The 22,121-nt window shown below is 57.8% G+C and overlaps 1 protein-coding gene across 1 annotated transcript in view; it reads left to right on the plus strand.

Moving 5' to 3' along the window:
- The first annotated feature begins 568 nt into the window (after positions 1-568).
- The window catches only part of DSCAML1 (DS cell adhesion molecule like 1), a 110,695-nt gene continuing 89,142 nt past the window's right edge, over positions 569-22,121 (plus strand). The window contains exons 1-3 of the mRNA XM_075723223.1: positions 569-611; positions 9,161-9,478; positions 13,225-13,371. Coding sequence (XP_075579338.1) covers positions 569-611; positions 9,161-9,478; positions 13,225-13,371 — 508 coding nt within the window. The remainder of the gene's footprint in view (positions 612-9,160; positions 9,479-13,224; positions 13,372-22,121) is intronic.

Raw genomic sequence — 22,121 nt, forward strand, 5'->3', positions numbered from 1 at the left:
GGCGTCCCCGGCCACGGGAGCAGCACGGGCCGGCGCCGTTTGTGTCGGAAAAGCCCGGTTTCTGTCCTCGGGCTGCTGAAAAGCATCCCGGAGGCCCGGGGAGGAGGATTGCTGCCAGCTGCAAGGCTCGGGTGCCCCGGCCGCAGCTCAGCCCGGGGAACGGCGAGGGGCCGGGGTGCGGGAGCTGGGCTTCGTGGGGCAGCCGTCGCTAACGCCCGCGGGCGCGCTGGCCACCGTGGGGCTCGCCCGGTGCGGCGGGGCGGGGGGTGCCGGTGGGCGCAGCCCGGGCTGGCAGCGGGGCTGCTGCCGGCCGCGCGGGGAGGAGGAGGAGGGCAGCGGGGGGGGGCGGCCCCCAGCCCTCCGCGGGCGCGGCGGGGAGCGGAGCGGGGCGGGGAGTGCGCGGGAGCCCGGCCCACCCTCCCGACGCCACTCGCCGGGAGAGGGGAGGAGGAGGAGGAGCGGCTGCGAGCTCGGCTCTGGGCACCTCAGCCCGGCTGGCAGCGCGGCACGCCGGGGCACCGCACCCGCAATTGCGCCGCAGCCCGGGGCCGCAGCTGCTCTTTATGGCATGTGGCTGGTAACTTTTTTCCTGCTGTACTCTTTGCGGAAAGGTAGGTTGGGGCGGGCGGGGGGGGGGCGTCGGGCTCTGCCCGCCAGCGGTGCCGGGGGTCCCGGGCTGGCGGGGGCTCCCGGGGCTGCGGGGCTCCGGCTGCGGGGCTCCCGGGGCTGCGGGGAGCGGTCGCGGGGCTCTCGGGGCACCCCTCGGGGCCGCCTCCCCGCAGCTCGCCCGCGCCCTCGGAGCGCTCGCCCCGGCCGTCCGGAGCGGGACCGGGCCGGTCCCGCAGCCGCTGCCCGGCGGTGGCCCGGGGCTGGTGGCGGTGGCCCGGGGCTGGTGGCACCGCGCCGACGGCCGCAGCATCTCCCCGCCGGCGCTTCCCGGGGCTGCGCTCCGGTCCCCGCTTCCCCGGAGCGCTGCGAGCGACGGGCCGGTCCCTAAGACAGAGCCAGTCCGGCGGGGCTTTAAAAATCGCATCCTTCCCTCCAGGAATGCTGCGTGAAGCGTATCCCGGCGGCTTGCTATAAATCAGATTGCAGGGGGAGAGGAGGGGGCAGAAAAAAAAAAAATCACAAAACAAGCGTGTCAAGGAGATGCACGCTTAAAGATTACAGATTAATTTAAAGTTGGGGATTAAGTGAATGCTGTCCAAATCTATAGAGGTAACACTCTGACCCAAGCCTCTGCTCTAGATGCAGTCAGAAAAGGGAAGCCGAGGAGCCGCACGTAACGTGGGTAGTTAAATCACAGTGCGTTTGTGACAACAAGCGATCGATGTTACATAAAGGAATTGCCCGTTTCCGATTCTGCGGGAATTTTTAATTATGTTTCTGTAACAAATTACCTCTTTGCACATGACCCCATCTGCGGATGCGGTGATGGAAGCGTCCACCTTTTGGGAAACTGTCCGCTTGGAGGATGTAAAATGACATTTGCCCTAATTATCTTTTTTTTGACATTTGAGAACAGCAAGGGGGGAAATTTTAGGAAACGAGGAAAGCGAAAGCTGCCTCCTTACGTGAGACTTCTCTTGCTGCCTATTATGTTACCTGTTTATCTGAACGTTAATCCCATGAAAAATATTTACCGAGGTTTAATAGGAGCATCCTGTCCGGTCGTGTGGTGATGATCAATTATTCCATCAATTATTAATTATGGAATAGCTGCTTTATTCAAGCTGGAATAAAACTGCGTTTGGGAGCTTTACCCAAAATCGCTATTGTGCTCAGGATCTGCTGAGCCAAATGTGCCAGCGTCTGCTTTGCTTACATTTGCATTTTTTACTGTGCTAAAAGGAAAAAACAAAACTGAAAACAAATAACTGTTGAGGATGCTACAATTTCTTCCCCACAATAGTCAAAATAATGAAGAGCTGTGCTGGGTTTATCGCTTTTGTGTGTTTTTCAGCCCCAGCTTCTTGGAAAAGGGATCTCTTCCCACAGAGCTCTCTCTTCTGAGAAGAGCAAATTAAAAGCCTCCATTAGCACAAGTCCTTGTGGCCTCATTTTCTCTTTTTTTTTTTTAAGAAATAAAATGTATCTTCAGTGTTGAACAGTCTCAGCGATGGAAAGTGTTAAAGTGAAACGGTTCCAAAGAGAGGACAGCCATGCAATGGAAGTTTCATTATAATAATAGGATAAAAAAAAAAAGAATTGTTTAATGCATGATAAACCTTTCAGACACTTAATATTTCTGGGCATCGAAGCACATCCTTTTAACGTGTCCCTGCTGTAGAACAAGAGCTCAAGTAGAAACTGAAATCAAATAAACATTTGATCCGGGGGACCGCTGAAGTTCAGAAAGCCCTCGATGGGCTGTAGCTGCTTATTTCTCCCTCGCTCATAAAATAAACAAAAATAGGTGGTTGGCAAGCAAACAAACGGGGAGTTGAGCAGAAAGATGGTCTGGCAGGGTGAGTGAGAGCAGCCAGGCAGAGGAGGAGGAGGGGAGGCGAGTGGCGAGCGGTGTGATGAAGAGCATACTGGTCAAAATTGAGAGGCTTGGAGCTGGGAAAGCGTCTCCCTGCGTGCTCTTGCTGGATCTCTCTGCCGCCTGATTTATATTGGCATTATATTTGCGTTATGTTCCTGTATTGGGTGCAGTGAGCTATGCGGCTTGCGTTTTTTAATCTTTCCCCATCTCGGCCCCCCAGTGTGGCACAGCGCTCGTTTGTCTCTGAAATGAAACATGGAAACCTCATTAAATGCACGGAGGAGAAGCCTGCAGTGCTGAACTCCTCGCCATGCCCGGTGTTTGTTTATCCTGCGGATAGCCAAAATTTCCCAGTGCAAGGAGCCACGATGGCGACTTGCCCGGAGCCCTTACCTGCACCTGGTGCGGGCTGAGGGCTGCTCCTGCCTTTGGATGAGAAAATCGATCTAGGCAACCCTAATATTTCCTGGTGCGTTTGTTCTCTGGAGGAGCAGGCTGAGCCTCGCGCGAGTGGCGAGTGCCAGGGACGTGCTATGGAGCAGCCCTTCCCGGAGCCGGGGGCTGCTCGGGAGCCGTAGGCTTAGCTTTGGGCAGCCGTGGCACAGGGCATCCTCCTGCTGCGGCGCTCGGGTCTCTGCCCGGGCGGTCCTGAGGTGGAGGGATGGGGAGCGGCTGACGCGCCGAGCGCGAGAATAAAACTGGAAGCGTCTCTTTGTGGCAGGAATTCTTCTGATATGGCAGCACGCGAGTTCTGGGCTGTGCCTTGGATAACGTGAAGTCATCCCGCACCCAGATAAGCAGGCTGTGAATAAGCGCGACTCCTGGGAGGGCACGGAGGAGGAAGGTGTTCGGTTCTTGCGGCCGTTCCGACGCGGGCTTTACCGGGAGGCTCGCGCAGCGGCGGGTTTGGGTGCAGAGTGTTTCTGCTCTTTGAAATCTAGATTGTAGCCAGCTACGTATTTTGACATAATCGTCATTTTGTGAGTTACCCTTTCCCTGCTTGTAGATCCTTGGGAAATAAACCCCACCACGTACAGTCTCCATATTGCTGCCATCATCTGCCAGCAGAGCTCTACCAAATATTTAGGAAATCCATTTCCCGACTCTTGCTAACGCATGCTGCTTGCCCCAGCTGCTGCCTCTTGGAAAGGGCTGTGTCAGCTCCTCGCCATGAGAAAAGGGAGCAGGCACAACTTAGAGGGGGAAAGGAGAAGGCGAGCGAGGTTTCAGAGCTTGCTCTGTTGATCCGTTCCCCTTGTTTCTCAGACCTGTCGGCCGCGTGGCAGAGATCCTCGTCTCCGCCTCGTAAAGCCAGCATGCAGGCTGCGGCGTGCCGGATGGCGGCTCCGGAGAAAGCCTGGCAGCGGGCACACGCAGCCCCGGTGCATCCCCTCTCCTGCTCCTCGTACCTGCTTGGCTCGGCCCCCCGGGGGGACCTTGCTGTCACCCTGGCTCGGTAACGTCGCCAGGCGTCCCCTCGGGGCTCGGCTGCGGCTCCTCAGACTTTGTGTTCAGCGTGGCTGTGGAAGGGGAGGGAGAGGCCGTCGTCTGTGGTCCCTGGGCTCCTTCCTCACCCCTCGGAGCAGAGGGGCCCGGGGGGAGCTCGGGCAGCTTGGGGGGCTCGGGAGGTGGTGCGGAGCCGGGGATGTCCGGCTCTGGCTCGGCCCCCTGTGTGGGTGGGGTGGTGGGACTGGTACCTCCAGCAGGCTGATGGGGGAGGTTCAGGGCCAGGCAAATCAGCAGGGAGTGGTTTTGGTTTTTGGTTTGTTTTTTTTTTTTTTCCCAGGCAAGGGTTACAGCTGTCGTAATAGCTGGAGGTGGTTCAGGCCTTAATTTCCGTGCAGATGCACTAAGGAGCAGGCGGCTTGTACCCCCAGCGTGTTTGAGCGGTGTCCTTGCCCACAGAAGAGCAGAGGCAGCGTTCTCCTTCGCTCCCTCTTCGGTTTGCGGTGACAGCGGCCGCGCGTCGGGAATGATGGTGGTGCTCGGACCGGAGGGACTGTGCCGCAAGGGTGGGAGCCTGGCAGCAGCCGAAACGCAGCGCCGGGGCAGGGAAGGTGCTGCAGCAGGTGCTTGCCATCGCTGCTGCCGCTGTGCTGGGCACCAGCTGGACGCCACGGGCTGTGCTCGGCATTTTGTGGCACTATTTCCACCCCCCGAGACTGGTCCCTGAGGGGCACAGTGCGGGGGAGGCTGGCGGTGCCGCTTTAACCCTTTGGCTGGAAAGCCACGGCGGTGGGGTGGCATCCTGCGTGGCTCCTGCTCTGCTTGGAAGTGTACCAGCCTCCTGTTTCTCACCTCCTCTCGGCCGCTCCTCCCGCCGTGCCTTCCGTGATGCTTGGAGATGTCGCTTCTCGCTCTGTCAGCTCCAAGGTCGCTCCCTTCATTAGGAGAGAGGCTAGTAAAAGTGTCCTGAAGATCAGGGCTTGAAGGAAGCTCATTCCAGGGAAGGCCCAAGACTGCTCCGGCATTACAGATGCGCAGGCAGTATGTGATGGAATTACTGTCATACCTTAAGGCAGTAGAGAGGAAAGATTAGGACTTGCCACCTACCTGTAATTCCCACCCTGCAATGCGTGCCAAGCTCCTGTTCGCTTTCTCCTTGAACAGGGCAGGTGTCAAACACCCTTAATGAGGATAATAAATGAGCGGTGAGGTGGTGATTAGCCTGCTGTTCTTCACGGCATCCCTGCAGCCCGGTACAGCTGGCGGCTGGAGAAGCCCCGGTGGCTCCCGCAGTCCCTGTGCTGGGCTGCGGGTGGGCTCCTGCCGTGGTGGTGCCTCGTGGCCCCTCACCTGGCCGCGGAGGAGGGCTGCAGGGCACCTGGGTGGTCAGACACCGAGCCCCGGAGGGAGGTCTGGGGAGGGGTGCTGCCAGTGGGTAACGTGAACTCGAGCCTAGCGCCTGCCCTTCCTGGGGTGCTGCAAAACCTCCTTTTGAATGCCGGCAACACGCTTAATTGTGGCAAAGAGTCAAGCCTCCAGTGGCTGCTCTTTTGTAGGAGAGTACTCAGCCAGCCACGGACCTCTGCCACCCCTCGAGGAGCAGCATCAGCCCAGGCTGGATTGCCCGTGCCCAGGGGATTGCACGTACACCCTCAAAACACACCTTGTTTAGCCTTTTCCCATCTCTCCTGGGTTTCCACCCAGTGCAAAAGATGTGCAAAAGACCTTGCTCAGCCTTGAGAAACTTGCTGGCTTTGGGCGGGTGTGGGACTGGCTGCGGGGTCCTGAGCAAGTAGCTTGCTAACACGGGTGATATGCATGCATCGAGGGCAGAAAAAGCTTCTTGGCTCAGGAGAAACAGCTCCCTAATTGCGCTGGCACGAAGCTGGTTGCTGTCCGAGAGCAGTCCTAAGTCCACCTCATAGGAAAGCTTCCAGAGGCTGAGGTTGCAGCCCGTGCCGCTCCTCGGGCAGGACTCGCACCTACGTCTCAGCTGCCTCTTCCAGAAATACGTGGCTTGGTGGCAGACCCTGGGGTCAGCTTACGGCCGCTCTGCCTTAGCCGCTCGTGGGAGCGAATGAGTGCTTTCTGTGCAGCACAGCGCTTTGCGGTGCCGAGCTTGGCGTGCCGCTGAAGGTGGTGGAGTTTGGAACGTCCAGCCATCGAGACTAGTAAATATTCCTGAGGGATGATAGCAAAATGACTTGCTTCTCCCAGCTCAGATAGATATTAATATTTCGATACCTCCAGGTTGTAATTTACTACAATTTAAGAAGATTGTGCTCTGATAACTTAAAATACCTGCCTTTCGGAGCAAGCTAGACAGTGTCCGGCTACGTGCTGGGCTTTGTGCAGCTTCCAGCTACCGGCGGGCTGGTCTCCAGGGTTGGTGCCGTGCGCCTGCGTCGCTGCGTTTTCCCCAGCAGAAACTGTTCCATTTTGGCTCCTCTGGCCTCCTCTTTTCAGGTTCCTGTGAATTAATGCCCTCAATATCTAGGTTAGGGTCGGCACATCTGACCAGATGTGAGCAGTGATTTCTGGTTTAAAAATATTGCAGTGCTATTTCTAAATTTTTAATCTCTCTCGGTGATTTGGAGACAGTTTTATGAAACATGGAATTAGGATGGTGCTCGATGCTAAATGGTAAAGGAGATTATCTGGGTTTAACTCTACGCGTCTGTCACATAACTATTGCCAATCCCATAACTTCCATTTTCTATTAAAAATCCGTTTCCCCCTTTGACCTGAAAAAGCTTTACGGGTAATCTGAATTTCTCTGTTTATGAGGTATTTTTCCACTCTTCACCCCAGCCCCTCACCCGTCCGTCTCTAAACCTTCCTGGGCGCTGCTTGGGAAGCAGATATTTCCCCGTCGGGCGGTGGCTGCTCTCCGATCTGCGTTACGGCAGGAGCCTTCTCAAGCCGTGTCTGGGATCTGGGGTGGCGATGCTGGACGGAGCCTGGGGCAGAGCCGGGTGGGTGGCGGGGTGCCGAGCACGGCGGGACATTCCTGGCCCAAAGCTGGCGGGTGGGCGAAGGGTAGCTTTTGCGGTGCGCCTTGCACGCCGCGTGCCCTGGCTCCAGCCATCTTCCGCTTTGCCGGGGCGAGAGGCGTTGCCACAAATAGCACAGTGCTGCTCGCACGTGCTTTGTTTTCCTTCCTCTGCCTGCAAATGTGCGTTTCTCTTCCGTGCATTTGGGAGAAGCACCGCGCTGTTCTGATGAAGGGAAATGCTGATTCATGACGACAGACCGGCCCGGAGATGTCACAAAATGACATCTGCAGGGCCGTGCGGTGGCCCCGTAGCTCTGCAAAGCCTGGCGCTGCCGCGCGGGAGGCTCGGCTGGAGCGCTTTGCTCCTCTGGTCCGTCGTTCTTCTGGCGCTTGTCGGTGAGGGAGGGAGAAATAAACGGCTTTGTCTATTTTACCTGTGCACGGACGCAGGGAACTGAGCACGCAGGTGTGCGGGGCGGTGTGGGGATGCTTTCTTGACCTATAAATCTGTTGTTTCGGGCATGGCAGCAGCGCAGACCTTGCTAGTCAGCTCATCACTACATGGATGGGTTTGCTGGGTGGGTCTGGCTGTGGAACGCCCCTGAGGTGGGATAGCAGGGCCCTGGGTAGGCGACGGAGGGATCTTGTGATTTCAGATGGCGATTCAGGGCAGGTACACAGAGAGCAAGAACCAGGTGCTCTCACCTCTGATTTCGCGGGTGCTGAAAGAGGCGTGAGGTTGTCCGTCCAGCTGGAGAAGGATGGAGAGGATCGTGCTCTGGGAAGGGCTGAGATGCTTTGGGATTTCCCATCTCGACCCGGTTGAGGACAGCGTGGAGCGGACCGGTGGCATGGCACTGAGCCAGGAGAGACGTGCCCGCCGCTGGAGGAAGCTTTGCGGGGATATGCAAGTGGCCGTGGCCAGTGATGCTCAGCCAGCCTGTCCTCAGGCGAGCAGCCGTGGTGCGCTCACCTTCGGAGCCGAGGCAGGGCTATCCGTACGGATGAGGCTTTCCTTTTCCCCCCTGCTCCTGTCCCCTCCTCCCCAAGTTAAGAAATCGAGGTCACGGAGGGTCCCCCGTGACTCGTTTTGAACCGGTGGTGCGGTAGTGATCTGCTTATTGGCTCTGCGGCACCACGAGCGATGCTCTCAGCCAGAGCTATTAATACACCCGCCGAGGGCCGCTTTCTATATCCCTGTCCTTCCGCCCACTTGGAAAGAGTGCGACTAAAAAAAGAAAACGGATTTAAGTGACTGGGGGCCTCCTCATCCTTATTTATAGGCAATCTTGCTTGCTTTGGTTGAGAAAGGGGGAGCTCATGGTCCTGGAGAGTGGGAAGGAGAGACTGGAGGAGTTGGGTGAAGAGGTCCCTTCCCTTGTTTTGAAGAAGGGAAGCGCATTTCTGCGGCACTCGCGGTGCCCTGGCAAGCTGCACCCAGGCGTCCGGGCGGCTGCAAACTCTGCCCTGGACTGCGCCTTTGAACACTGCGTGTCTCGGTCTTCGGGTGGTGCGGCAATGCCTGGTGCCAGGCTGCAGCTCGGGCTCGCGGCAGGGTGGGACTGGGCTTCCCCTCCCTCTGGCTCTGGGAGCGGGGAGCAGCAATGAACCCAGTTTTCCTGCCCCCCTCCTGGGGGCTGCGGCAGCTTTTGGAGGCAGTGGTAGGGTAGCATGAAAGATCTCTGCCCTGCTTGGGGACGGCTCACGCTGGATGCGTTGGCGTTGCCGATGGGCAGCTGCAGGCTGGCTGGGGCTGTGCGGGCGAGCTGGTGAGGCACGGGGGTGCTGGCTGTCTGCGGCTCCTGGCTGGGGGACATTGGGGTCTGCAGCAGAAACAGTGTTGGTTTGCCATGCTTGGTTTGTTTGTTGCACGTGGGTGTCCTCAGGCCTTTGGGTGCTGAGGCGCGGTTGGACCACGTGCTCAGAGCCGCCTACGCGTGTACGGCCAGCTGGGGAAGCCTCGGGGGGGATACCCTGGGTACCCTTCCTTGCTTGCGCAGCCCCTAGTTGTGCTGGTTAGGTGCCTGTGATCCCTGATCCATGCTCCAGCAAGATCACTGGCCTGTGAAGGTGGCCTTTATGCTTCCAGCCCATGCACTGATGCTCCTCCGCTCCCCTGCTCTGCTGCACGTGGGGAGCAGGGGCTGGGCTGGGGGGTGCTCACTGTGCCGGTGGGGATCGGCGATTTCTGCAGTAACCCCCCGCCGTTGTGGCCTCTGCTTTCTCCGCAGCACATGCTGAAGATGTTGGAACCAGCCTCTACTTTGTGAACGACTCTCTCCAGCAGGTCACCTTCTCCAGCACAGTGGGGGTGGTGATCCCCTGCCCGGCAGCAGGGTCACCCAGCGCCGTCCTTCGGTGGTACCTGGCCACAGGCGACGACATCTACGATGTGCCCCACATCCGGCATGTCCATGCCAATGGGACTTTGCAGCTCTACCCCTTCTCGCCATCAGCCTTCAATAGCTTTATCCACGACAACGACTACTTCTGCACCGCGGAGAACTCGGCTGGCAAGATCAGGAGCCCAAATATCCGTGTTAAAGCAGGTAGGAGCTCTCTGGGTGCTGGGGTTTGGATGAGGTGCTGGCTTTTCTCCGGTCTTCTCTGCGGCCGGTTGGCCCATCAAGCGCATCCCGCTCACCTCTGTCCCCCTGGCATGGGCCAGTAAGCTGGGGCGCTTTGAACGGGGATGGGAGCAGGCAGTGCTGCTGCCAGCTGGGTGCCGTCGCCGTCCCACGCAGAGCAGCGGGACCGAGCGCCTGCTGCCTTGCCAGGGCTGCCGTGCCGCTCTGCCCGCACCTTGGGCTGCTCCGGCAGCCCTGCCCCTGCACGCCCGGGGAGCAGAGCATGGAAGCAGGGCTGCTGCGTTGGTCTGTTGCGAGGGGATCGATGGATGCTGCGAGGGCGGGGAGAAGGGCAGGGTGCTGGGTAAGCAGGCCTGCCGATGCGTGTTTGCAAAACGGCATCCTGCCCCAGCTAAGAGCCAGCTCTAACTCGGGCTGGTTTCTGGCTGGGAGACGGTGGGAGCGACCGGCAGGGAAGGGATGCGCAGCTTGGGGGTCTCCAGGACGCACTTGGGGGCCGTGGTGCAGCTGCAGCCTCGCGGCAGGAGAGGTCCTCTCCCTTGGAACCTGTATTGTCGCACCCAGCCATGCACGGGGGCTTTTCACGGCTGCAGGAGGAGCCGGACCGCATGTGTCCATGGCGGGGGGACCCCCGCTGTGTCCCACAGCCCTCCTCAAGCCTGGCTGTTCCCACTCTAGTATCCAGCCCCAGCATGCCAAGGCTTATTAAGCAAAAAAAAAAAAAAGAGGAATATGGCAAAGAGCTGATTCCAAAAGCCATTATGGTAAATTATTGACCAGGCTGAGGAGGGCTAATAGCCCAGGAATGGCTTCATTATGTAACCTATTAAAAGTGGGGCTAGCAGAGGGAACATGACAGAAGTGACTACAGGGTTTTTTTATTTTAATACCTTGTACTGCAGAGTAAATGGGTATTAACCCCCTTCTGCAGAGTGAATTATTTACCAACCCTATCAGGTTACCTATAAACCACAGCTCGGTGGAGGAGGGACGGCAGGAGATGGGGCGCAGTAAATGCAGCCGTGCGGCGCGGAGCTGTCGCCCTCCTCGTGCTGGACGCTGCAGGCTGGGCTTCCCGTGGGGCGGCCGGGCAGTGGCGAGGGCTGGGGCCAGCTGGCGCTGGCCAGTGGCCCTTGGCACAGGGCGACGTGGCCGCGTTTTGTGCGGCCGTGAGGGCTGGGCACCCCGGCTGGCCCCATGCCGCGCAGCAGGCGATTTCCTGCGCCAGGCTGGTTTGTGCTTCCGAGTGGGCAATCACGGTCCCTCTGGTGCTGGTGACCCCGGGCTCAACACAGCTTGAAACTGCGGAGTTCTGCAGATGTCCCTGGCAGGGGTGCCAAGGTGACGGGGCTGCGGGTGCCCAGGGCTCGTGCAGCGAGGGTGGCTGCTCTGGGTGGGCTGCAGGGGAGGAGGCTTCTCTTGGTCCGTGCCCTCCTGCCGGGGGGGCAGCCTTGGCTTAGCTCTTCCCCCACGTGCGGAGGACTTCCTTGGGATCACAGCAAGTCAGTAGCAGAGCTGAGCCCTGGCTTTCATCCCACTCTCTCGATACCGGGTTGAATGCACCCCTCCTGTCAGTGGGATTTCAGCTGGGGGCCCAGCCTCCCCGGCCCCTTAGCAGGTGCGATTAGCAGGAGGCATGAGTACAGAGTGCAGGGCTCCGAGGGCCGCTGGGACAGCTCCAGCTGCGGTGGTGTGGAGGGCTTCGGCTTTATGGCATTTGGAAACAGCTGTGAAACGTTCCCCTGCTTCTGCTTCCTCCTGGTCATCTTGCATCCCAGTCACTCTCCAGTGCTTTGTAATGGCAATGCACCAATGGACTGGATGATCTTAAAGGTCCTTTCCAACCTCAACAATTCTATGATTCTATAAGTAAAGCTAATTAAGGCTGTATAAAGAAAGCAAATAGATAAAACGCAGTTGAAAATATAAGGAATTGGAAAAAAATCTCTGGAAGCTTTGGAAAAGCTGTTGGGGAGCAAACTTCTCTAGCCAAAAGAAAGGTTTAAGTGTGCTCGTTGTGGCTGTACGTTACCCTTGGAATTATTCCCAGTGGCAGTGAAAGGCCAGGAGTCCCGGCAGCAGCGGCTGGCGCGGTTCAGAGCCGGGGCAGTGCCCGGCGTGGGGCAGCCGCAGGGGCGAGCGTGGGTGTCCGTGCACGAGGTCTGCTCTGGGCTGGGGCTGTTGTGGCGGTGGTGAGCGTGCAGGAGGCCGGGCTGGATGCTCCTCCTGGTCCCCGCTGGCCTTTAAAGCCTGTGAATAAACCTCCTGCTCCATATGATTAAGGAGGCTTTTGCTAGCTAATCTGCTTTGGCTCTGGAGTCCCTTTCCATGGTAGGCTTCTCCCTGCGTCCTCGCAGCACTGGGGCACCGGGTAGATAACGGGAGCAAGCTGGAGGCTGCTCCAAACCCCTTCCCTGCTTTCCCCTGGGGCAGGGGGGCTCTGCCCGCCGGGAGGGCGGCCGAGCGGAGGGCAGGTGTGGAAGAGGCGAAGGTGGGGCAGCCCTCTGCAGCTTGGGACTTACTGCTTTATGGCTGCAGCTGGCCTCTTCTGCCAGGCAGCTGGGGTGCAGAACCTGCTGGGACGTTCACCCAGCACCCCGGGGTGGAGCCTGCGGTGTGCCCCTGGTTCGGTCCCAACCTCTTGCAGCAGAGCAGGGTGCCCTGAAAGCCTGGGAATTCAAGGTGGAAGTACCATCACCCTCTCACTGCTCGCTTGTTCGTGCGAGGTATACGATGCATTGCCAGCGGGGGCTTTCTGCTCAGGGAAAACACCTTGCTTTTGGGGCTGCTAAGGAGCTCGATCTTAAGAGGTTTGTTGACAGCTTTTGTTCTGGCCAAGGGGTGTCGTTAAATGACGAAGTGAATGCGTGTCTGTCTTGTGATAGCGATGCCCAGGTGCCCGTGTGCTACAGGGCACAATTACTGTCGCAGTAAGGAGGCACCTGCACTCACTGCATTTCATACTTAAACTTTAGGAGTTTACGGTGTCCGCATGTGTTATTGGGCACGGTGACATCGTTTTGCCTTTCTGAAGAGGCTGGGGTGGATGCAGCTTACCTAGCGAGTGCTGCCTGGAGGGTTGTGGCACTGGGGAGTTCCTTGTCACTGGTCCAGGGAGCAGCGTGGGGCTGTTGAAGGGACGAGCGTCTCCCTGAGGAATAGGGCACGTGGTGGGGACAGCTCATGGCTCCCACCGTGGCATGGCTTGGAAAATTGTCACCTGCTTCCCTAAATATTCCTCTGGTGGGTTTAGGAGGGTGCCAGGCTCTGTCACAGGCTGGCTCTCCCGGGTGCCCCACTGCTGCATTTTCAGCACGCATCCTTTGAGGTGGGAGGTTGAACGTTACAGCTACAAAATGCCCTTGGTCCCTGTACTGAAATCTGGGGCTGCAAACCTCTCCCTCAGCAGCTTTGCTGACTGCAAAGCCAGCAGCTCGCCTTGGTGATGCACTGGGGTGACGCTGGGGGCCCTTGCAGGGTCCCGGCAGCAGGAGCTGGGCCAGGCATCCCCTCTGCATGCCCAGCGCAGGGCTGTGGGCTCTGAAGGAGAACCGCTTCGTCCTCAGGAAGGGGGGCCAAGTGTTTTGGATGGAAGCGGTTTGTTGCTGGGTGGGTTGGTTGGTTTGGGAAATGTGGGATTAAAGCGGAAGGAAGCGTGTCTTCTTCCAGCACTGTCATGCTACCAAACCATCTGCTTTTCTCTACAGTTTTCAGGGAACCGTACACCGTCCGGGTGGAGGACCAAAGGTCGATGCGTGGAAACGTGGCTGTTTTCAAGTGCCTCATCCCCTCTTCAGTGCAGGAATACGTTAGTGTTGTGTCCTGGGAGAAAGACACCGTTTCTATCATCCCAGGTAAGAGAGGAGCTACCGTTCTCTTGGAAAATCTGACCTGCTTTGCCATGTGTGAAACCGTCGTGGAGGGTCTTGTTTTGCCTTATCGTCCGTGCCTGCGCTGCCCAAGCGAAAGCTTTCATCGATGACCATCTTGCGGCTTGAAAAACGCTGGTGGTGCGAGCAGATGTGTTGTGTTCAGGGTCTCCTTGGTGCTGTGGTTGGTACTTTGTGTATTTCTGGGCTCACGGATGTTTGGCGTAAGCGTGACAGCATGAGTGCCCCGTCCTGGCTTCTCCCGCGTGCCGGCGAGCCAGCTCGCTTTGCGTACCTGGCAGCTGGGGCTTGGACGACAGGGGAAGAGTCTGCCCGTGCTGTCCGTGTCCCGAGTCCTGCGGTCAGAGCTGGTTTTCCTGTTGTCAGGATGATGCACGAGTAAATATTCCAGCTTCTCTTGCAAGCTTTCACAACTGTTTCAGCCGTGGGGAAAGGAACTTGGTAAAAATGGCATCGCGTGCCTCTTCCCCGTGCTGGCGCCTGGAAGCTGCTTGGCCTCCCTGTCCCGTGGGCCTGCCCCATAGCCCAGGACGTGTCCTGCTCAGCGCTGACTTTGTCCTGCAGGGAAGGGGCCTGCGGGAGGGACGGCAGCGCCTGTCTCTGTGCAGGGACTTTGCAGCTTTGGGTGTTTTTTGGCAGGTGCAGAGCACCCTGGGCTCCCGTGGGAGCAGAGAGCCCCTGAAACCGGGGTCTTTCCCCAGCCGGTCCCCTGGGGAGTGGGCAGGAGCGGTGGCTGGAGTGCTGGTGGGACGTGACCTGCCAGGCACCTCTGTGCGGCTTGGTGGGAGGGGAGAGGAGCCGGGCGAGCTGCTCGCTGAGCCGTGCCGGTGCTGCGGGCTCTGGCTCCTGTGCTCCCGCCTGCCTTGTCGCAGGCTTTGAAGCGGCGCGGGGGCTGCGGGCAGGTGCTGGGCGCAGCGTGGGGCCAGCCCCGTGTGTACCGGGGCGACCTCTTGGCTCCCTCCTCGGAGCCGGTATTGATGGCAGCGCTGGCTGCCCTGCACAGCATGTGTAAGCTAGTAGTAAAGCAATCAATACTGCTTTCCCCAGGGGGATCCAGAGAGAATTAAAGGATTTTGCCCAAAGTGAATGCTCTGTGCTTGATATTTGCTCACAGGTCAGCAAGTCCCGATGCTCCTGCGGGGCTCGGTGTTGCTACACTGGCAGTGCCGTGGGGAGCAGGTGCTGGCGGGAGCGGGGTGCGAGCCTGGTGCTGCTGGGGCAGCCCCCGACCACGCATGAGAGGCGATTTGCTCTAATCCCTCTTGCAGGGACGCTTCTTTCTTAAGGAGCAAAGTGCTTCACCTGGAGGGGGGTGAGCGGGTCTCCTGAGGGCTGTGGCGGCTCTTGCCGGTGGCCCATGCCTCCTGAGTGCAGCTAATCTGCTGACTCAGCACAGCCCGCATGCTCGGAGGTGGACGAAGGGAAGCGGCGCGTCGGGGCTGGTGCTGGTGAGCGATGGCCCCCGGGGCTGCGACGCACCGGCAGGGTCTGCATGTGGCCCCCTGCGCGGCAGGGCAGCCGGGCGGAATGATGGACGGGGGAGCACGGGCACCCCTCCCGACAGAGGCTGTGCCCTTGCTGGCTGTCGGGGTTCAGCCCCAGCCCCAGCTCAGCACCACGCAGCCGCTCGCTCGCTCCCCCTACCCCGATGGGATGGGGGAGAGAATCGGAGGAGTGAGAGTGAGAAGCACTCCTGGGGTGAGATAAGAACAGTTTAATAATTGAAATAAAGTAAAGTAGTAATGATAATAATAACAATATAATAATGATAATAACAATAATAATATCCAAAGCAAGTGATGCCCAATGCAATTGCTCCCCACCCACCGACCGATGCCCAGCCAGTTCCCAGCAGCGATCGCTGCTCCCCGGCCAACCCCCCCAGTTTCCATACTGCCCATGACGCCGTATGGTATGGAATGGCCCTTGGGGCAGTTTGGATCAACTGTTCTGGCTGTGCCCCCTCCCAGCTTCTCGTGCCCCTGGCAGAGCATGGGAAGCTGAAAAGTCCTTGCCTGGCATAAGCAGTGCTGAGCAACAACCAAACCATCAGCGTGGTATCAGCATTCTTCTCCTACCAAATCCAAAACACAGCACTGTGCCTGCTACTACGAAGAAAATTAACTCTATCCCAGCCGAAACCAGGACACTGGTGCAGACCCCATCACGGTTTGCAGTGCCGGGGCCGGGAGCCAGCTGCCTTCCCGCGGTCAGGACCAAGTCTGCAGAGCCTCTCCTCCCCAGCGCTGACCCCTTTCTGACAATCCCAGAACGAAATACAAGGTGAAACTCTCTGCCTCAGGAACGCGCTCTTCCCCGGACGGGTGTTTGGTGCGATGAGCTTGCGTGGATCGGCAGCCAGCCCGCGTCCACAGCAGCCTTTTGCTCGGCAAGGGAGCTTCTTGCTTAGCAAATGGCCTCCTTGAGTGCGAGCCTGCGTGAGGAGCTTCTGGCACCTCAGGGTGTTTTGGAGCACTGTGGAAACATCCGTTTCATTTCAGTAGGTGAGAAACCTCCGGGTGGTCCAAGAGGCCTCTTGGAAAGCGTGTTTGGGGAGGCTTGCCTGGAGGCCAGCCGGTGTTTGGAAGAGGCATGGCGCCCTTTGGCGGGGTGCAGACTGGCACCGCAGCATTGCCGGCGCTTCTCTGCTCAGCTCCAAGAAGCGGTTGTGTCCGAGTGAACGCAAGGTGGATTCTGTGCTGCGGGCGGGACCGGGTGTTCGTGGCTCCCGGGGCAGCGAGGGGTGGCGATGCTCTGCCCTACCGCAGGCTCGTGCTGCCTGACGAGCCACGCACGGCGAGGTCCATCAGCGCGAGAACTGCGGTGCTCGTTCCTCGGGGGCTGGCGGTGCCGTGCCGGCTCTGGCAGCGCTTTCCGGAAAGGCGGCGGTTGCTCGCGCCGCTCGGGGTTCTGCGGGACGGAGCAGAGCGGGACCCGTGCTCCTTGCTTGCGGAGCGTGGCTGGTTTGCTCGGCAGCAAGTTTGTCAACAGAGCGTCCGTGCACTGGCGTGATCTTAACCAGACTTGTTCTCAAGTTTGCTGTGGCAGTGGATTTTTTAATATGATGATTTAATTAGAGTGGAATGATTTTAACATTCTAAAGCAATAATTACCCTAAAGACAGAACATATAAATTGTGTTACAGTGCACAGTCAACACAAGCAAACATGTTTTGCTGTTGGATTACAAATATAGTATCTGCCTGAAGCTTATTTTTTTTTTATCGCTCTTGTGTTAGAGCTAAAACTGGCTTTGCTGTTACCAAAACCGTGGTCTTTCCTTCACCTCTGGTGAACCTCTGCTTCTGTCCTAATTCTGAGCAAGGAAGGCGAGGAGAGGAGGAGGGGGTCCCTGCCGTTTGGCGTGAACGGCATGAAGGCTGAGATGAGAAAAGCTGAAATACGGCACTGAGGCCTAATAGCTCCCTTCAGCGGCAAATGCGCTTTTTCTGAATCGTACGATCGAGCGGTTGTGCAGACGTAGCGCTGCGCAGCTCTCCTCCAGTCAGCCTGCAAAAAGAAAAGGTGTGCGGAAGTACCACAGCTCTTGCGGAAGGACCTCCAAGGCGTATTTACAGCTGGCTGTATAACACGGCGTTCTTTTATAACTTTCCTGTGCCAAACTTGCTGCTTCTCCTGAAGCTTCCCTCTGGTGCTTCCCATGGAAGACCATGCGTCTCCCCAGCGAGTCTCGGTGCAGCAGGGGATGAGCTGTCCTAATGCGCAGGAGCAGGAAAAATCTCCGACTGGACCTCTCTGGGGCAGAAAACTCTTTTTAAGGGACTGTTTGCACAGGAAACGTCTGCTTTCCTTAGCATCCCTGGTTTGCCCCCGCCAAACCGAAATACTTTGTAGGGAATCGGGGGAGCAATCGTTTCCCCTGGGGCGGCTGCTCTCACGAGCTCAGGCCTGTGGCTCCGTACGTGGGCTGGGTGGCCCTTTTGTGAGCTTTCTCGGGTTCTTTTCATGCTGAATTGGGATTACAGGGCTCCCAACCTCTGCGGCGGGGCCTTTGAACCGTGCCTTTTCAGACAAGCCGCGCTGCTCTTCTGCTGGCGGTTTGCTGCTGGGCGGAAGGGTCTCTGCGCGGCCGGGCTGGCGTGGGCAGTGCTCGCCGGGGGCACCTTGCCGGGGCGGAAAGCCCCGCTGCAGAGCCCTCTGCTTTGCCGTCGGTGCCTGGGAGAACCCCCCCATCCCCGCGGGGGTCCCGCTGCTGGGGGACGCGGTGGGGCGCAAGCGGCAGCGCCCTGCGCGGCATGGGGAGCCTCGGGCGGGGGGCCGCTGCTTGGGGGGCCGCTGCTCGGGGGTCCCCTGCCTGGGGGTCCCCTGCTCTTGCCGGCCCTGGAGCGCTCCCCTTGCACCCCTGCCCGGCTTTTTTCCGTTCGAGGTCCTGCAAAGCGCGTCTCGCCAGGAGCACCGGCGTGGGTCTGTGCTGGGAGAGATCTCAAAGCAGTTGCAGGGAAGCGCTCGGTGCCTGCACTGCCCTGCTGCGGCAGTGGGTTTTGGTGGCGAGTTGCATTATTTGGTTAACTTGGCAACACTGTAACTTACCCTGAAATCAAAGTTAAATTCTTTATGGAAGGTTATCCCGCACATAAATCATCATTAGTGCAGCTCATTTTTGTTTAATGCCTACCTAACTGTGCTGTAGTCTAAAAATGTGTGTTTAGTGAAGTCAAGGGTTGCAGAGAAATTATAGGGTTTTCAAAAACCCATTTGCTTTGCTGGTGCTCGCATCAGAATCAATCTTGCCTTTCATTCTCAGCCTTGTCGCAAACATGCAGCACCGCTCGCAGGACTCTGGCATTTAGCGTAGGCTCGGGCTTACTTGGAGTAAAGCAGCAGCACTTACGGAATTGGGGACTGTGTGTAAGATTGCACTTCACACCCAGGCTGTGATTTCAAACTCTGTTGCTATCGATGAATCTTGATATATATTTGGTAGGGGGAGAACAAGGGAGGGGGACGGGGGGGCTGCAGCCGAGCAGAATGTTTTACAGGCCCCTCTGCCTTTTCCATAGCTCCTGCTACAAACCGGTCTAAGAACTCAATGTGGTAAACAGCTTTTTTTTTTTTAATTATTATTTTTTAAAGCACCGTCACCAGGCTGGGTAATGTGAAGAGTCTCGCAGGCACGTGCATGGTTTGGATTTGTCTTGGAGGAGCTATGTTGCATATGCGACTGAAGCTGCTTTAGTCACTGTGCTGTGGTGGTTGTGGCACAGAAGTGGAAATTCGTGGCACTGATTAGTCTCCTTCAGGCATTGCAGGGCTGTAGCCTGATGTCAGCAGCCGCAGCAATGATTTGGAGGCAGTAAGCATTACTGGACTGGCGAGCCCGGAGCCAAGCTGCGATTTGATGCTTCAGTGTCGTGTACTTGGTAGACTGTGTTTGGAAAAAAGTCTAAATACAGCACTTCTCAAGCTACAGACATTTCTAAGGGTGCTGCTTTTCTCAGCAACCCTAATACATATTCTTTGAGGGCTGCAGGTACTTGGATGTGCTTCATTAGTCATTGGATATCCACAAAGTCCTTTCTCTGGAAAGCAAAACGTAGAGCTTGCCAGAAGGATGGAGCTGGGAAAAAAAATTGAGTTCTGTGAAGTTTTAGGTATGTTTTTGTGTATGTTCTTGATCGAACAGTAGCCTTTTAGGAGTTTTGAAAATATCTAAGCTGATCTGTTTGCGATGGTTCAGATGTGAGCTTAATTTGACCCGAGTAGCCCTTTCTGTCCCATCCTCTGCAGTGCCCAAGGCTGTTTGCAGGATTCTTAAACTCATCTCAGCAACTGCTTAGTGATGTGGGAAATAAAACTGCAGCAGCTTTCTCGTGGTTAAATGTGGCCGTTCACCCCGAAGATGTATGCTCTGCTGTACCTTGCAATGTCTGCCACCCGTTACACTTTTCTCTAAAATATTAGAAGTGTAACCGTACACAGGTTCCACAGCAATCCATCTCAAGACACGGTGAGTCTAGGGACACAGCGTGAGGCTACCGGCTATTAAACACCCGGCAAGGATTTACGGGTGCGGCGTTCCCGCCCCGCCGGGCTTCGGGAGCGCGGCCATGGTGCTGCGTGCCAGGGGCACGATCCGAGGGGCAGAAGAGCCAGGACCTGGATAATTCAGCATTGTCCTCGTATCAATAGGCTTGCTCTGGGGGACATCACTCTCCTGTTACTGGAGAAAAGCTGGAACAGAATGAGCGCGGCGAAAGGCAGTCCTTGTTTACGTGTTTGTCTCTGCGATGGTGCGGGGACAGAGATAAGTTACTGGGGATCGTTACCGGCTGTTAGCGTTTTTATTTGGGTTTGCCTGAATGCGGAGTAACCCCGGCTGGTTTAAAGCCGAGTTCCTGGGAGCAAGCAGCCGGCGGGTCTGAGCGTGCCGGGCACGAGGCCGCCCTGCTGCCCCGTCCCGGGTGCCGCTGCGGCGGAGCACGGGGCCGGTGGCTGCGACCCCCGGGAGAGGAGGGAGCCCGGGCTGCTGCCGTCTCCTGCCCTGCTCCCTCCTGCGATCTGCACAGACAGCTCTGAGGTGAAAGCCGTGACCGCTGGGCAAAAGGCTGGCGAAGACTTGGCCTTTTCAGCTGTGTTTTGTAGCTTCTGCCTGGGACGGGCTGACGCGCAGCATGGAGCAGCCTGATGTGATTTAAGTGAGCGTTGTCCCACCCTACCCTGTCTAGGGGTGCTGCAGAACCTTTTCCCCTGTCGATCCCGAGATCTCTAAAGGTGTCCTGGCTTCTCCCCTACCCCTCGCCACCCTCTCTGGCTGCGACATGTGCCCAGACCTGTTACAGAGGGAAGTAGCTCCAGGCGTTATTCTCACCAAGTGGGGTGAGATTCTGTCTGAAATCATTTCATCCTTCCCCAGAGACTTGGCGTGAATTTTATCTAATCGCCATGGCAACAGATAAAAAAAGGTGTGAGCACATCTCCTTTTGCTGTGATAATTCAGATTTATATATTCAGATCAGATTGGAGTTAGAGATTTTAAAAGGAGCAGATGCAGCAGAAGGTGTGACTGCAAATAATGTGGCGAGAACGTTTGATGATCCTGCCCTTTAAGAGGGGAGAGAGCTTTCCTGCAGGTTTTTTTTGAATATAATTATTCCATCAAATCCACTTTAACAAGGACTCATTATAGCCCCGATAATGCAGAGTCACGTTGGAGACAATCTCGCACACGCATGCACACACGCCAAAAGAAGAGACTACAACAAGTAAATAAAATGCCCGGGAACAGCGAGGCGCGAGCGCTCCGTCGCCGCCGGTGCCCCCGCGGAGCAGCGCCAGCGGCGCGGGCCGGGCTGGGGTTAGCTGAGGTCTGGCTGCCCCGCTCCACGCGCCGCTGCGGCCGGGCGCTGTCGGGTGCTTCCCGGCTGCTGCGTGCTCCTGGGGCCCGGCCGTGCTGCGGTGGCCCTCGTGCAGCCGGGGACATGCTGGTGGGCAGCCCTTTGGGTGGGCGACCTGTGCAACCGAGCGCGAGAAAAGGCTGGGGAGCTGTGGGTGTTTCCAGAGGCCCCCTTCCTAGGTGCAGCTTTGGTGCTTTCCCCTGGTGTGGGACACCTGATTTTGCCAAGCAGGCTCGGCTCCCAGCGTTGTCGCCCATGCAGCAGATCTCGGAGAATTGCCCGAGGGTGCCTGAGCTTGGGCCGTCCTGAACTGAAGCCGCTTGCTGCTTTTGCTGTGCTGTTGCAGCTGCTGCAGGAGAGGAATGCTTCGGCTGAGATCGGAGCAGGGAAGCCTTTGACTGCTGTCTCTGCAGGGTGGAGACGAAAGGATGCGGAGGGGTTTGGAGAAGAAAGGTGCCGGTGGTGAGCACTTGGCATCCCAGTCCCACGTCATGTCCTTGCCCCGCTCCAAGCCCTGCGGGGTGGTAGAGCACGAGCCAAATACGGCATGACAAGCTCCAAGGCATGAAATACAGAGGAGTAGCCGTTCTTGGAGCTGCCATCTCTTTGTGTACCTGTAAGCGTAAATCTTTGGCCACCCCGAGGAACAGTTGTGCCATAGGGAAGAGAGAAATGGCACGTAGAGGGTGGGATGGATGGCTGAGGGTTTGGAGCAGAGGCGGGAGGGCCGTAAATCTCTGCCTGACGCCTAACCCAGACCCAGCAAGAGATTTGTTTCCTACATTGCGCCGCTGGCCCCGTGTCTGCCTGAACTGCTGAGGGATTAGGATCCACGTTGAGCTCCCCGGCGAGGAGGGTGATGAGTGCCAGGGAGGCCTTGCCTCGCCCCTGCGGTGAATCGGTGCTGCCCGAGCTCGGTGCACAGACCATTGCAGCTGAGGAGGGGAATGCGCACAGCCCCCCGGGAAGCACGAGAGCCAAGGGTGGTGAGCGCCCGCTCTGCGCTCCGCTTGCCCCTTTGCAGGGGAGCTACCCGAGGAGGAGGGTGCCTTTTTGGAGACAAGAGCCGTGATACCCACTGGGCACGAATCTTCTGCAATGGCTCTGGCACGAGGATTGGGATGATTTATGTGAAAGAAGTTACTGGAGTGCAGAGAGCAGGAGGCGGCGCGGGGAGGAACGGTCTGCTGGGGGCAGCCAGCAGGATGTGTTGCGTGGACTCTCCCAAGTCCTGGGGTGACTCTGCATGCTGGGGTAGGTTGTTCCAGTTATGCTCTGAATTGCGATTTTGCAGGAAATTGCTGAGAAGTTAGGAATGAGAGGAAAGTCCTCTGGAGCATCCCTCCGGTGGCGTGCAGGG

The sequence above is a fragment of the Pelecanus crispus genome, chromosome 19, assembly GCF_030463565.1.
Source record: "Pelecanus crispus isolate bPelCri1 chromosome 19, bPelCri1.pri, whole genome shotgun sequence".
Lineage (NCBI taxonomy): Eukaryota > Metazoa > Chordata > Aves > Pelecaniformes > Pelecanidae > Pelecanus > Pelecanus crispus.